The sequence below is a fragment of the Bacillus rossius genome, chromosome 11 (genome assembly GCF_032445375.1).
Source record: "Bacillus rossius redtenbacheri isolate Brsri chromosome 11, Brsri_v3, whole genome shotgun sequence".
Lineage (NCBI taxonomy): Eukaryota > Metazoa > Arthropoda > Insecta > Phasmatodea > Bacillidae > Bacillus > Bacillus rossius.
The window spans coordinates 26,920,512-26,934,302 of record NC_086338.1 but is presented as its reverse complement, the minus strand read 5'-3'; the positions used below and the strand labels follow the sequence as shown (position 1 = coordinate 26,934,302).

General features: G+C 39.0%; 1 protein-coding gene across 2 annotated transcripts in view; it reads right to left on the bottom strand.

Moving 5' to 3' along the window:
• The window catches only part of LOC134536721 (sarcosine dehydrogenase, mitochondrial), a 48,091-nt gene extending 34,727 nt beyond the window's left edge, over positions 1-13,364 (bottom strand). Inside the window, exons 1-3 of one of the 2 annotated variants that reach the window (XM_063376599.1) lie at positions 13,287-13,364; positions 9,074-9,133; positions 4,997-5,093 (exon numbers count right to left, since the gene is read on the bottom strand). In XM_063376599.1, the coding sequence (XP_063232669.1) occupies positions 4,997-5,093; positions 9,074-9,124 (148 nt within the window). In that variant the 5' untranslated portion in view covers positions 9,125-9,133; positions 13,287-13,364. Of the gene's footprint in view, positions 1-4,996; positions 5,094-9,073; positions 9,350-13,286 lie in introns of both variants that reach the window. The other variant, XM_063376598.1, reaches the window with a different exon arrangement.
• Positions 13,365-13,791: the final 427 nt, after the last annotated feature.

Genomic DNA, 13,791 nt, shown 5'->3' with positions numbered 1-13,791 from the left:
TATAACCAATGACAGGAACTGATCGAATCAATCAGTCAGTATATTAATAAGTTAATTTTTTGATGAATTTTGACCTTTTTTCCGAATTTCTAGCTAAGTAATTACGCAATTCCAAGATGGCTCCCAAATTTCTATATGGCGAGCGCCTCGGTAATAATAAATGATTAATGCACTCTAGCGGGTAAAACTTAAACAAATATGATGGTAATGCACTCTATCAGACAACTACTCACAGAAAATGGCATCCTCCAGCATATGAAAACAAGATGGTGGCAATGTCCTCTAGCAGGTGATATATGATAACTATCGTTCCTGGTAGCGAGTACTGAAAACAAAATAGCGGATCTAAGATGGTCGTCAATGTCAAGGTCAAAGACCAAGGTCAAAGGTCAAGTAAAAGATCAAAGTTCCAGGATCTAGGTCAAACTTCAATGCCAAAGGTGTGGATAACAAAACATTACACTAACATGGCATCAGCGCACTCTAGCAGACGAAAACAATATGGTGGTCTCCAGCGGACGAAGACAAGATGGCGGACATGACATCATACCAGCTGACGATTAATACCTTGGTATTGGGGGTGGGAGGTCAGTCTGTAGGTGGCTTCCATGGAGGAAGGATCTGTCGTTTTTTTACTTTTGCTCTTACTGTTTTCGAACCAAGGACAGGAATCGATCTAATCAATCAGTATATCAATAAGTTATTTTTTGATGAATTTTAAACATTTTTCATTAAAATCGGATAATAAATAAATATTTTTAAGATGACGTCCGTAATGATAATTGATACAGTAGTGACATAATTCAAAATGTCGGTTGTGACGTAAGATGTTTTTATTACTTTTTATTGAGAATTTTTTAAATAAATAAATTACTGGTTTACTCTTATCAGGAATCGAACCGAGGACCGAAACCGTTTAAGTAACTAAACATTTGAAGTAAGCACTTTTTAAAATATTTTTTGGAATTTTTTTTTTTTTTGGAATTTATAGTATTAAAATTACGGATTTTCAAGATGGTGGCAGTACGAAACATGCAACATTTATAGAATCCAATATGGTGGGCTTAACGAAAAGTGTAACGATGACAACATACTCAACCAAGATGGCGGGCATATCGAAACATGCAACAAATATATAATACAAGATGGCGACCATAACAATATGTGCAATGATTGTTTTTAAGTAATATTTTATTTAATTTTAAAAAATTAATTTTTTATAAATTTTTAATTTTTTCTTTTAAAATCGGGTAATAATTATTGATTTTCAAGGTGGCGGACATGAAGTCATACTAGTTGACTGACGATATATATATATATACCTTGGCATAAGTTTATGGGAGGTCAGTCTGCTGGTGGCTTCTGTGGAGGAAGGACCTGATGTCATTTTTTTTATTTATACCTCGCCGGGTTTGAACCGAAGATTCCGAGCTCCATGAGATAAGTGTACATGTAATATTTTTAAAATAATTTTTTTAATAAATTTTTAAATAAAATTTTATTATATATTTTTTTATGAATTTTAGAATGTTTTCATTAAAAACTGATAATAAATATATATCTTCAAGATGGCGGCCGTAACGGAAATTGCAACGGTGATGTCATAATCCAAGATGGCGGTAATGGCATCCTAATTCCTAGAAACGGCTAATCGGAGGCTGTAGACATGGATGCTTAAGCAGTTTTTAGGAATTCGTGTTCTTTCTAAGGCAAAATGACTTTTAATGTTTTTCTAAATCCTAATTTCTAATTGCCGAATTTTTGGGATTTTTTGACGGGATTTTTTCCCAAAAAAAACTGGAAAATTTGGCGAATTTTGGGTACATTTTGGCAAATTTTGAAGGTCAAAGGTCAAGGTAATCCAAGATGGCCGCCGTGACGTCACAGATGGCGGACTAGCACCACGGCACCATGGCACCACACCCTGAACCCTGTCTCAAGACATACATTTACATACTACTGATAATAACGATAATAATACATAACCATATTAAAAATATTATATCACCTTACACAGATGTCGTTCACATTCTACCAGTCAGTACGTTAACAGGTGATGTTCTGCAACGTATTTTAAGGATAGTAATCGTAGGATTAGAAAATATTGGCTTGAAGGTAATTGCTGTTATTACTGATAATGCCATAAATAGGAAAGCTAGGTCTTTTTTTTTTCAACCCATCGTAAACAAAGTATTGTATAACCTCATCCTGTAGATGCAGCACTACTTTTTTCATATTGCTGATGGAGTTCTTTTCAAATGTATCTGGAACAACTGGTTGAATCAATGCAATAATGGACTTTTTTTTCACAGATTTTGAAGGCATAGCAGCCTCAGGCTCAGTTGCATCATTTTCAGTCTTAAGAGACCTGTGTTCTTTGGAAAAAGAGAAGTTACTGAAGTATGGTCACCGGCTGTCTCTAAAATTCCTCTGGCCATTAAATTTGGAGAGACAGAATGTAAAGTTAGTGATCAATATTTTTAATAACAAGAACCCAGAAGATTTGAGGGTACTAGGACAGGAACATGAACTACAGCATCATGATTGATAGTACTGCATGCTTCATCGACCTCGTTACCATGTGGTGGAATATCATGAATGTTCAAAGTTCTTTTAAAGGTCAAAGATAAAAAGATGTTATGCAACAGCCACTTACCAATGAAGAGACTAATGCCAAAGTTATGTTCCTCAGAAAATGTATTTCCTGGTTAGATAGGTGGAATTAAATTCACAATATATCTGGTAGTCTCAGCAGAGAAACCATGTCTGCACTTAAGTTTACCACTCACTCAATGATTGCGGTGACAGATTACTGCCTGAGATAATTAGGGATGAAATATATTTTTTCAGCAAAACTTCAAACAAGCGCGTTGGGAGACAGATTTGGTAAATACCGACAACTGGTGGGATTTAAATTCCACATAACGATACTCAAAATACTTGAGTTTGAAAAAAAAAAAACTACATCTTTCTCATTTAATGCGGTTGTCATTAAACTCTAGAAAAAAAAATATTTGAAATTAATTCTTTCGGTGATGAAACAGTGTGGGACACTTTGCTGCACGATGGTATAGTAGTAACAGAAAGAGATATAAGAGGCATCGAAACATATCTACCAGTGATAACATATTGGGCTGGGTATCGCTCACGTGCTGTGTTAAGAAGACTTGTAATTTCCACTCATTTTAAAATGCTTATAAAGTAAGTGCAAATCACTTGCTTTGATATCGATTCCTTTATACCTCTAAATGTAGAAAAGTTATGAATACTGTACTTTTTCATCAAGACCTTGAATGATGCTCTTTTCCATCGACCGACTGCAATAATAAAATTTTACATTTTGCTTTAAACTATCCACTATGGCTTTGTAATGCCAGCCGCAGTCTTTCGTTTAAAGGGCCTAGCCTATAAATACTTTTAATAAGAATGTATAACAATTAGAATGTAATTTCAATCCTTATTAACATGTGCCTATCAATTTTAACTGCCAATAATCGTTTAACACTCTATGCTTTAACATTGAGATAAACTCTACAGGCTCAAATTCGATCATAAGTATATCGACACTCTTAAGTATTCTGATAATTTATAAACATAGATTAAACTAATCTTAATCCCATTAAATATAATAGCTCATAAATGTGTAGCAGTTGACGCTAGGACCCCAAGATGAACGATTGCATAATTTATCAAACCGACTGACTGCCTGCTTGCGAAAGGACGAAAGCAGCTCTATCCTTTACGGTGTGAGCCGATGCACCATCCCGCCGATATATAGATATTTTATTAATTAATTAATTAAATCATAGATCCTACGAGTAGAAGCTGGGGCTAGGGTTGTACAATGACAGATTTGATAATTTTGCTAACTGCCGACAACATTTCCTGGTTGACATGCGGTCTGCCACTCTATTCTTTTGGATTATGACCCAAAGCACCAGCTTGCAATTCATTAATGTAAATAAATTTATATAATACGTATTTGTATGCATCCAAAACTATCTTACTTCTTACATATTTAAGCACATGTGCTGACTGGCAGCCTGAAGGAATTAAAGAAGTTGCCAAGGGTGCATGTGCCACTGATTCTAACCAGGAAGAACACAACAAACAAGGTCAAATTTCCCGACCCAAGCATGACTGAAACTTTAAGTCCCGACTATCTCTTCTTCCTGACCATCCTATACTGAAACAGCCTTCTTAATGCTTGCAATATTTAACCCTGCACGAATGTGCCCGGGATTTTACCTGTGTCCATGCAGGTTTTGCCTTGACCCAACTTAACTGCCTACAGTCAGAGTGTGAAAAACACAATATGTTTTCTTTTTTCTATTCCACTTATTAAAAAATAGTATACACAAAAGTGACTTTTGGGTGCTCTGCTCTTTGAGTTTTGACTTTGGAGATTAAAACGAATGTGTTTATAATTTTTTTTTTAACTTTCACCGTCTGAATGTTTTACATACTAACACTAACTATAATTATTTTCAATAGGAATCAAGGCTGGATTTTATACTGATGCACAGGCAACAGAGATGTATCCAATAAGGTTTTTAGGGGTTGAAGTACCTTAGCTCCCGATTGATCACAACTTACACCGGATAAAATTATGTTTTCTGGGACAAACATTGGTTCCGAACAGGGGCGCAACAACTAAATTACCAAGGGGGGGGCAATATACCTATTTGTAAAGAATCATCGATCCTTCCCCCCCCCCCCCCTATTGAAGCGGGGGGTCCGGGGTTCCTCCCCCGGGAAAATTTGTATTTCAAGGTGGAAAATTGTGCTATTTAAGCAGTTTTATTATCTAAAAATTGATTATACAGCACTTTCTTTGCCCCCGTTTACCCCCACTTCAAGGTTTCAGAGGGGGGGGGGGGGGCAAAATACCCTTGCCCCCCCCCCCCTGTAGTTCCGCCCCTGGTTCCGAACACTAGTCTCCCTCCCTTTCCGAGGCCGGGGGATATGCCACCGACCTGCTATGGGAAGTGCTCACCTATTACGACGACGTCAGCGCTGTCGGGGACGCCTGTGGTCGCGGCAGATGCCATGTCCCGCTGCAGCTGCCATCTGCAGCCTCTCCGAGTAGTCGCCTGCGCGTGCAACACACGTGTCGCGCCGTCACTCGCATCAGTACACAGCGGTTACTTCCATCACCACTTGCTTTGTGTGCTCGCATGCGATCGTCGTTGGCGAATATTGTGTTCCTACAAGGGCGGCGACGTATGCTTCATTTCAACTTCCAATCGCCGCGCAAGAAGCTATTACAGCATCAGGCATGCAGGTTGACTTGGGAGTCTTCCACTGCTTCCCAAAATAACAAGTAAAAAAAAAACTAAAACAGCTGAAGCAACTTTCATAACTAGAAGTTTTATAATATACTATAAAAACAATTTTTAATCTTTTGCACATGGGATTGTCACTTAACATCCTCTGACACAATATTATATGATAGGAACCAAAATAAGCCGTGCTGTGTGGTACTATTATCAAATACATTACATTAAGTGTTATGAATTTTTATTCCTACTGTAAACTGTAAAGATTGATTAAAAAAAATGGTTGGCATGACAATGATATTAAATTTAATACCTCTTAGTGTCACAAATCACAGACTAGTAAACATTCACACATAAAATAAGTAAATATTCACAGTCAAAAATTATGAAGAAAAAATCGATAACTTCCGAAGTCCTCACTCAATTTCTCGCAGCCCGATCATGACTAACGTTTACACATACACACTCATCCTCACAATAAAACATTAATTTTTTTTAAAAAGGAACAATACTTTATTACATTAGAAACATTAGCTGGTAAAATGTTATTGCTCAAATAAAAAAAAATGAGTTGATAAGTAAGCTAACAAAATATCTGTAGTATTATCATTAAAGGGAAAACTTCAATTAAATTTACTGTTATGAGGTTGAAAGCGAATAGCCAATGAGGCACGCGAGCCATGGGGTTCCACATGAGGCTCCACTCCCAGGGAGGTAGCATCAGTCATCACGCTACTTGGTAATCCGATTAGAGCGCCAGCTGTCTGTGCCTCTCAAATGTTCTGAACGACATCGAAGCCCTGCCCAAATGAAATGGCGTAAATAGGATGTCACTGTTCTCGCAACTTCAGGTATTAAGTCGGGGATTCTGATGACGTGAAATTTCGAAAGGCTACGAAACTTTTTCGGAGTGGGGCGAAGGCGGTCTGCGAGGCAATGAAGTGAAGAGGCGAACAATAACCGAGGTGACGAGTGGGCTTATGTGCAAAGGTTGGTTCGTCGGTACTGTGTCGCAGAACAAACATGTATTGCGAAGCAGTGTGTTAGGACCAAAGTGCATAGTATGAGACGAAAAGTAGAGATAAAGAGTGAAAGGGGAGCAAGTGATTCCAAATTCACTTTTATTTTATGTCCGATAATTATGGTGTGACATACCATAATTATGGCATGCGAGGTTATAATATCCTATGAATGATAGGGCATTCGGAAGAAATAATTGTATGCAGAATGTTTGCCAGGGATAAATTATAGTTTGCCTTCCCACCCAATCCCCTTGACATCTGTATTGTTCATCTGCTGTTAATGAGCATGCTGTATTATGTCACAGCTGACATTTTAATTACCTACATCGATTGCTGCCAGGCAGTGCTAGTGTCGACTGCAGACATCAGCCATCCTGGCTGATCTAGTTTTCGCACTTTGGAAGCTCAAGTGTAGCTGTGTTTTATATATATATATATATATATATATATATATATATATATATATATTAAGTTGTATAAAATCCAAAGTTCTGTGACTCGAGATCGAAATATGGTCACATTTGACGCACTCAAAGTCCAAAACCAAGCATGCTGTCCACAGGACCACATGCACAATTGACTACTAGTAGCTTAAATAAGCTATTCGAATAATTTAGGATATTGGAGGGAAATTGCTCTATTTGTATTAGAGCACTGGGAAAACATATTAAATACTGTATATTTGGCAACAAGTAAAAAATTATCAACCATACTACTAATTTATGTATTCTCTAAGGAAACCTATGTCAAATTAATGAAATGCTCAAGGGAGATACTATGCCATAAGTATGGTATAAAAAATGTTATGTAATTTGCCTTCATCACCTTCTCAACTCACCCTGGGGGAGGGGGGTGTACATGCAATTTCCTAAACAAATTGATTCCAGCTAAAGCTGGCAGATATTGTTAGAGTCGCAGTATGTTTCCAAACACCTGGAGATATGGGATTAAACAATACAGAATATTTCCCCCTCAGACGATACCATAAGACAGATTATTCCGACCTTACGGCCGGCATCCTCATGTTTCCCTCCCACATATGCGCCCTAATAGGGTAGGGTGAGAGTAACATTCCAGATCCTTTAACACATTCCAGAGCTTTGAAAGGAACAGAACTGTTAGGGATCACTCCCTTTTGTTGATCGGGAGGGAATGAGAGCTTCGTCAATGACCAGCGGCTGGGGCCACCAACCCAGCATAGTCACCGCCTCAGCCCCGTACCACAGCTGGCAGAGTGCTAGAAGTCGAGATTTAGTCCGAAATCACTCGCAAGGAGCTCTAGAGATATGCCTTAATATCAAGAGTATGCCACCACCAAGAAATATCTGTCATATTGAAGGCAGGGGAAAAATTCATATTGACAGATCATGGATACTGCAGATAAGGTATCAATTCTTAGAGAGTAAAAGCAAGGAGGTATAGACCACTACCTAAAAATGTACAGAGTAATCAAAAAACGAATAATACAATGTGATTAAGTTCGAAGTGAGGAATATGATGACAGATAAACACTACAAAATTCAAGGTATCGAAGCATGAAAAACAAAGTGAAAACCACACGAATGACCGAAACTGCACACACCTTATATAAACTACTTTAAAGTGCCAGTAAATGTAAATGCCAATAAACAATGCGTGATATTTATACCACACTAATTCACCCAGATAAAAAAAGCATTCGCCACATTAATTACAATCACATATTTGGCAACCATACCTGCTCGACAGACTGAATCCTACTGAAAGCCTTTGGGAGAAAGCATCACTTCCTGCACCCTGCCCCGACCGAAGCTACATGCATTAGCAGATAGAGTGAGCGCATCTTGCTGCTTAAAGCCTACCTAGGACAAAGTCCAGAGGAGCAAATGTTACTGAGAACATAATTTTGCTTAAGTTCAGAGGAGCATATGGCAGTGAAGTTCGCATATGCTAATGTTTGCCTACCTTGGCCATCATCCAGAGGGAAACAAGGCCACTGAACACCTACCTTGGCCAAAGACTAAAGAAACACAATTCAGTGAGGGTCACACACATGCTGCTGAGGGCCTACCTTGGCCTAAGTTCAAAGGAGCACAAGGTAGTGAAGGTCACACACGTTGCTGAGGGCCTAGATTAGCAAAGCATACAGGGGCACAAGGAAGTGAGGGTACCTAATGCTGTTGATGTACTACCTTGGCAAAATTCACAGGAGCATAATTCAGTGAGGGACACACATGCTACTGAAGGCATGCCTTAGCAAAGCCCAGAGGACCACAGGGTAGTGAAAGTCACACATGTTGCTGAGGGTCTACCTTGGCAGAATACCACAGGAATTAATCAGTGAGGGTCACACATGCTGCTGAGGGCCTACCTTGGCCAAAGCCCACAGGAACTAAGCCAATGAGGGCCACACATTCTATTGAGGGCCTACCTTGGCCTAAGCTCAAAGGAGCACAAGGTAGTGAAGGTCATACACGTTGCTGAGGGCCTACATCAGCAAAGCATACAGGGGCACAAGGAAGTGAGGGTACCTAATGCTGTTGATGTACTACCTTGGCAAAATTCACAGGAGCATAATTCAGTGAGGGACACACATGCTACTGAAGGCATGCCTTAGCAAAGCCCAGAGGACCTCAAGGTAATGAAAGTCACACATGTTGCTGAGGGCCTACCTTGGCCTAAGCCCAGAGGATTTCAAGGCAGTGAGGGTCACACATGCTACTGAAAGCCTACCTTGGCAAAACCCACATGAGCACAAGGCAGTGAGGGGCACACATGCTGATGAGGACCTACCTTGGCTAAATCCCTGAGGAGCAAGGAGTAGCCGCAATGAGGCGCCGTCATCGCTTTCACCTGCGAACACAACACACGCAGCAGTGTGAGGGCAGATCAGTACCACGCGCTGTCCAGTTCCGCCTCCCGCACTTTGCCTCGTCTCGAAAACGCTTCGAGTCTTCTAGCTTGTTGACTACCTCGCCCTTTTGTTTACTATCTCCTTGCCGACCAAGCTGATAACTGTTGGCCTTGTGCTCCCAGCTTGCATTAGGAAAGCCACAGTTACCACACAGCCTGTGTCAAAAACAACAGTAATCAAACAGCAAAACAAACTGCGCAAGTAACAGTGATGTAGAGTAATAATATATGAAAATAATAGTTAAATCCAAACATAGTACAAACAAGAGTGGATCTAGTTTGAAGGTCAGGGAAGGGCCAGATTAAAGTGTATAGGTAATACAATTTTAGTACATTTAGAATTGAAATATTCAGTACATTTTATTTGTGGTTCAAAAACTACATTTTTTGTATAGTTCTGCAGTAAAATAATACTTTAGTAAGTTTCGAAAACCATGATTAGAAATTAGAAAAAATCTGATAATTATGCTCTACTCCCCTTCTGGATCCACTATTGAATTCAAATCGTCAAGCATAAACTGTACTAGTAATGTAGATGTTAACAAATTAAGTAATATGATATTAAACTCATGGATCACAAATATAGTTACATAAACTTAGTTCATTAAGGTTAAATTACATTCCATATGAGTAGTATTCGGAATGACAGTTCTGCATTAAGAGCCAGGAGCTAAATTGGAGATTGTCGGTTTTGGCAATGTCCTGAAATGTTTGGAAGACTTCGGTGCCGAAAGCAATATTAGTTTGTGATGTCACGGCAGCCATATTTGATGATATTTTGCCTTGACTTTGGGGAAGTCTACATTTCACTAAGATCCATGTTCGTGTATGTTCGGGCATTTTTTGACCTTAAATCAATATGGTAGTATTGCTACAAGAGAAATAATAGAAGCAGACGATGTGTTGTTGTTTTTTATACTACAAGTAGTTTAGAAACACTATTCTTTAGCATCGTTTAAGCAACTTAAAATGCTCATGTAAAGGATTATGCTACTATGGTGAGAGGTTTTATGATAATTTGATAGGGTACCATGACATTCATTTAAAATATTGTAAAACGTGCTTTGGTTTCTATACTTAATATTTATTTGAGTGGGTTTTTGGAAAAGAGTTGCCGGACGTGACCTCTTTTTATTCTTACTAGCCTCTTTAACCATCCGGGCGGGTACTCAAATAGCATAGCTACTATCCTCTTGTTAATTTCATAGATAAGGTGTTCTTCAGCTTTTGCCTCTGTTTTTCAAATCAAATCATTTTAAATCATTTAAAATGTAGCTAACATAACTTAACTATTTATAGAATTTTGAATAAGGTTAATTCAACCAGATTTTCAAGCTGTATAATACCAATAATACAAAAACAAATTACTTGAAATATCGCAATGCTACTATAGAATTGTGAAACAATAAAGAGTTCATTTTTGATTTTGATTTTTACAGAAGAGCGATATACTTATATAATATGTGAGTCATCCCTACTAATATTATAAATCGAAAGTGTATTTGTTAGTATATAGTTCTAATAAAAAGAAAATTAAATAACATAATCACTAACAAAAATTGGCATCAGAAACTGCTTCATAAGAGAAAAATATTACCGGGTATTTGGAAAAGTGGGGCTCTGTCCTGCAAGTAAGTTCAAAGATAAATGCTTCCTTAGTCAGCTATTTCCTTCGCCTCACATTTCTAGTTACCAGCCTGTGAGTCAGTGCCGTGTCTCGAGACCAAACAACGCGTTGTGTCTGGTGACTCGTTATAGATACATTTTTGACAGGTTATTTATTCACATATGTGATTTTAGGAAAGTGGAACACCAAAAAGAAACTTCATTGGTAGGCTACGAGAAAGGGAGCGCAAGATTGTGTTGAAAGTATTTTAGTCATTTTAAACATGAGTGTGAACAATGCTGTAAAAGGAAGTTAGAAAGCAACTGGTTGTTCTGATCGAACCATTTAAAACCTTTGCACTTTTTTTTGTTTGTATCCCCCCCCCCCATTTTTTTTTAAATTTTTGTGACTTATCACTGCCAGATTTCTCTCGTACCGCCCTGCATAGTCTCTTCGCGATATTGGGTGTTTGAGTTTTTAAGAAGGGGAAAAGAGGCAACATTTGTAGAATGTGACGACATAATTCTGTGGTGGCGTGCCATATTGAGAGAAGTAAAAAGGTTAAGGGATTTAGGAAATCAAATTATCTATACAGATGAGTCGTGGGTAAATGTGGGGTTCAGTGTGGAAAAGGAACGGAAAGAGACAACAGTGAAGAGCGCTCGGCAGGCAGCCATTGAAGGCTTCAGTTCAGGCATTTAACCTTCTACAGCACGTGGCACGCATTTTGCATTAGTGCATGCAGGGAATAAGGACGGTTTTGTTCAACGCTGCCTTTACTTTCTTGTGCTAAAAGAACACAGCTGACGCTCTCAATGAAATGACTGCTGTTGGGTATGAAAAGTGGTTTGTTGAAAAACGTTTGCCAAACACTCCTGAGGAATCTGTTATTGTGTTAGATGTGTCATACCATAGCAGGATGTGTGAACCGATTCCCATGCAACGTTGGCGTCTGGATGATATAAGATAATGGCTCACGGAGAAAAGCATTTCTTACGATGTCGGTATGATTAAGCGGGAATCGCTACACATAGAATGATAAGAAAGGCATGAGTACAAAAAGATACGAACTTGAAGAAATAGCCAAAAGCATAGGACGAACTGTACTAAGCATGCCCCTATATCATTGCGAGCTCAACCCTATTTAATTGGTATGGGTCCAAGTGAAATCGTTCGTAAGAATGCGTAACACAACGTTCAAAGTGCATACACAAGGTTATGACCATTATCAAAATAAAACCGGAAAAAATATTATGTAGAAAAGATGTAAAACAAGAAGAACTTCAAGATGACGAGGAAACGTTTTTGATAAGTTTGGTCCCATCAAATCCAACCCAGTCATCTTCATCGCCACAACCTCATTCTCCTGGTCAGCTCTGTGCTACTCTTACGGAAGGAGTATCGACTTTGGTCAGCGGTAGCGATAGTGATTAAAAGGCATGTTTACTGATTTCTTTATCAGGTTCACTTTACAACTTCACTTTAGTATTTCGGATGCGTTCTTACCAAATGGTGTGAACGTTTTCTTGTTGTAAGTTAGAGTTTTTGTGATTTATTACAAATTTATAAGCATCACATTACAAAATATAATAAATAACAACATGAGTTCTTAAAAAGCTTCTGGTGCAATCAGAATTCAAAAGAAACATTTATCCAGAAATTCTTAACATATGAGAGATTTGGCAACAGAGCTCACAATATGCTGTGTACTGCAATCTAAGAGCGAGACCGTCTGTAGCTAGACGCTACGAGCAAGCCTGGAACCCTCTGGAAATCTCCAACTTTAAGTAAAATCCAGCAAAGCACTAGGCCCACCCCGAGCATCAGGTACACGATCTCAGGTGATGGCAAGTGTATAACTGAACATAATTATTAGGAACACGTAAACACTTCAGGTTTTCTCCACAAAGATATTACTGTAGACTATGGTCAACCTTGCAGTAATAGCTGTGTAAGGTGAATGCTCGATAGGTTCTAAAGTACTTAAGACAAAAACACACGTGTGATGGCTTTGAATGCACCTGGCTGCACTTTGAACTCGACTGGGACAAGGGCCATCCGGTCCGAGACAAGATCGCAAGGTTTCTGAGTAAAACTGCCAGCCTCTTCGGCTACACAACATTTAACGAGTCTCGTTTGACACTTGTTGACAACTTAATTTTTATTATCTTTGAAAGATTTGTGCAATGGGAGTGCATGACTTGATGTAAGTTTTTGGACATACGCCATTGCTTAGCACATGTATGTCTGTAGAAGAAAACTACAAAAAACACAAATTAGCAAAAAATTGCTGTTGTCAGGATTTAACGCCACACAATACTCCACAACAGGAATATGGTCAACAAACAAAGAAAAACAAAGAAAAATGGACTAACATTTGTGTTTTTTGTAGTTTTCTTCTACAGACATACATGTGCTAAGCAATGGCGTATGTCCAAAAACTTACATCAAAACTTAATTTTTCGAAGAACGCTCCAAAGGCCTTACCTCAGTGCAGTTGGGACCGGATCAAGAGGTACGTCTCCCGGAAACTGACCGCAACGCCGGGGCAGACAGCTGACATATAGCCAGCGTCACGGCCGTGGGCGGAGCCTTCGCGTCAGAGCGGCGTCACGCGGTGTTGCCAAACACAGAGGACGGGACGGGGTCACAGATAACTGGGGGGTCGCGCTCGCAGAGCGAACTATGCCCCTTCTTCTCTGCAGCTTTGCCGCACGAACCGAGTGACAAACACATCACACTTCGACTGCCTCTTGGACACACAGGTCAATGTCTGGACTTTCGCATTTCAAGGAAGAAAGCCTGGTACACACGATGCAAGTTCTAATGCGAGGATATTTTGATCACAAACAGTGAATAAAGTTACCGTCGCGATGCAATCTGTTAACTTTGTATGTACTACTAGCTCGCTGTAGGAAAGTTTTTGATGGATATTAAAAACTGACGAAAACTAGCTTCTACTGCGCAGCTTAGGTTGCCCCCTTCCTTCTTT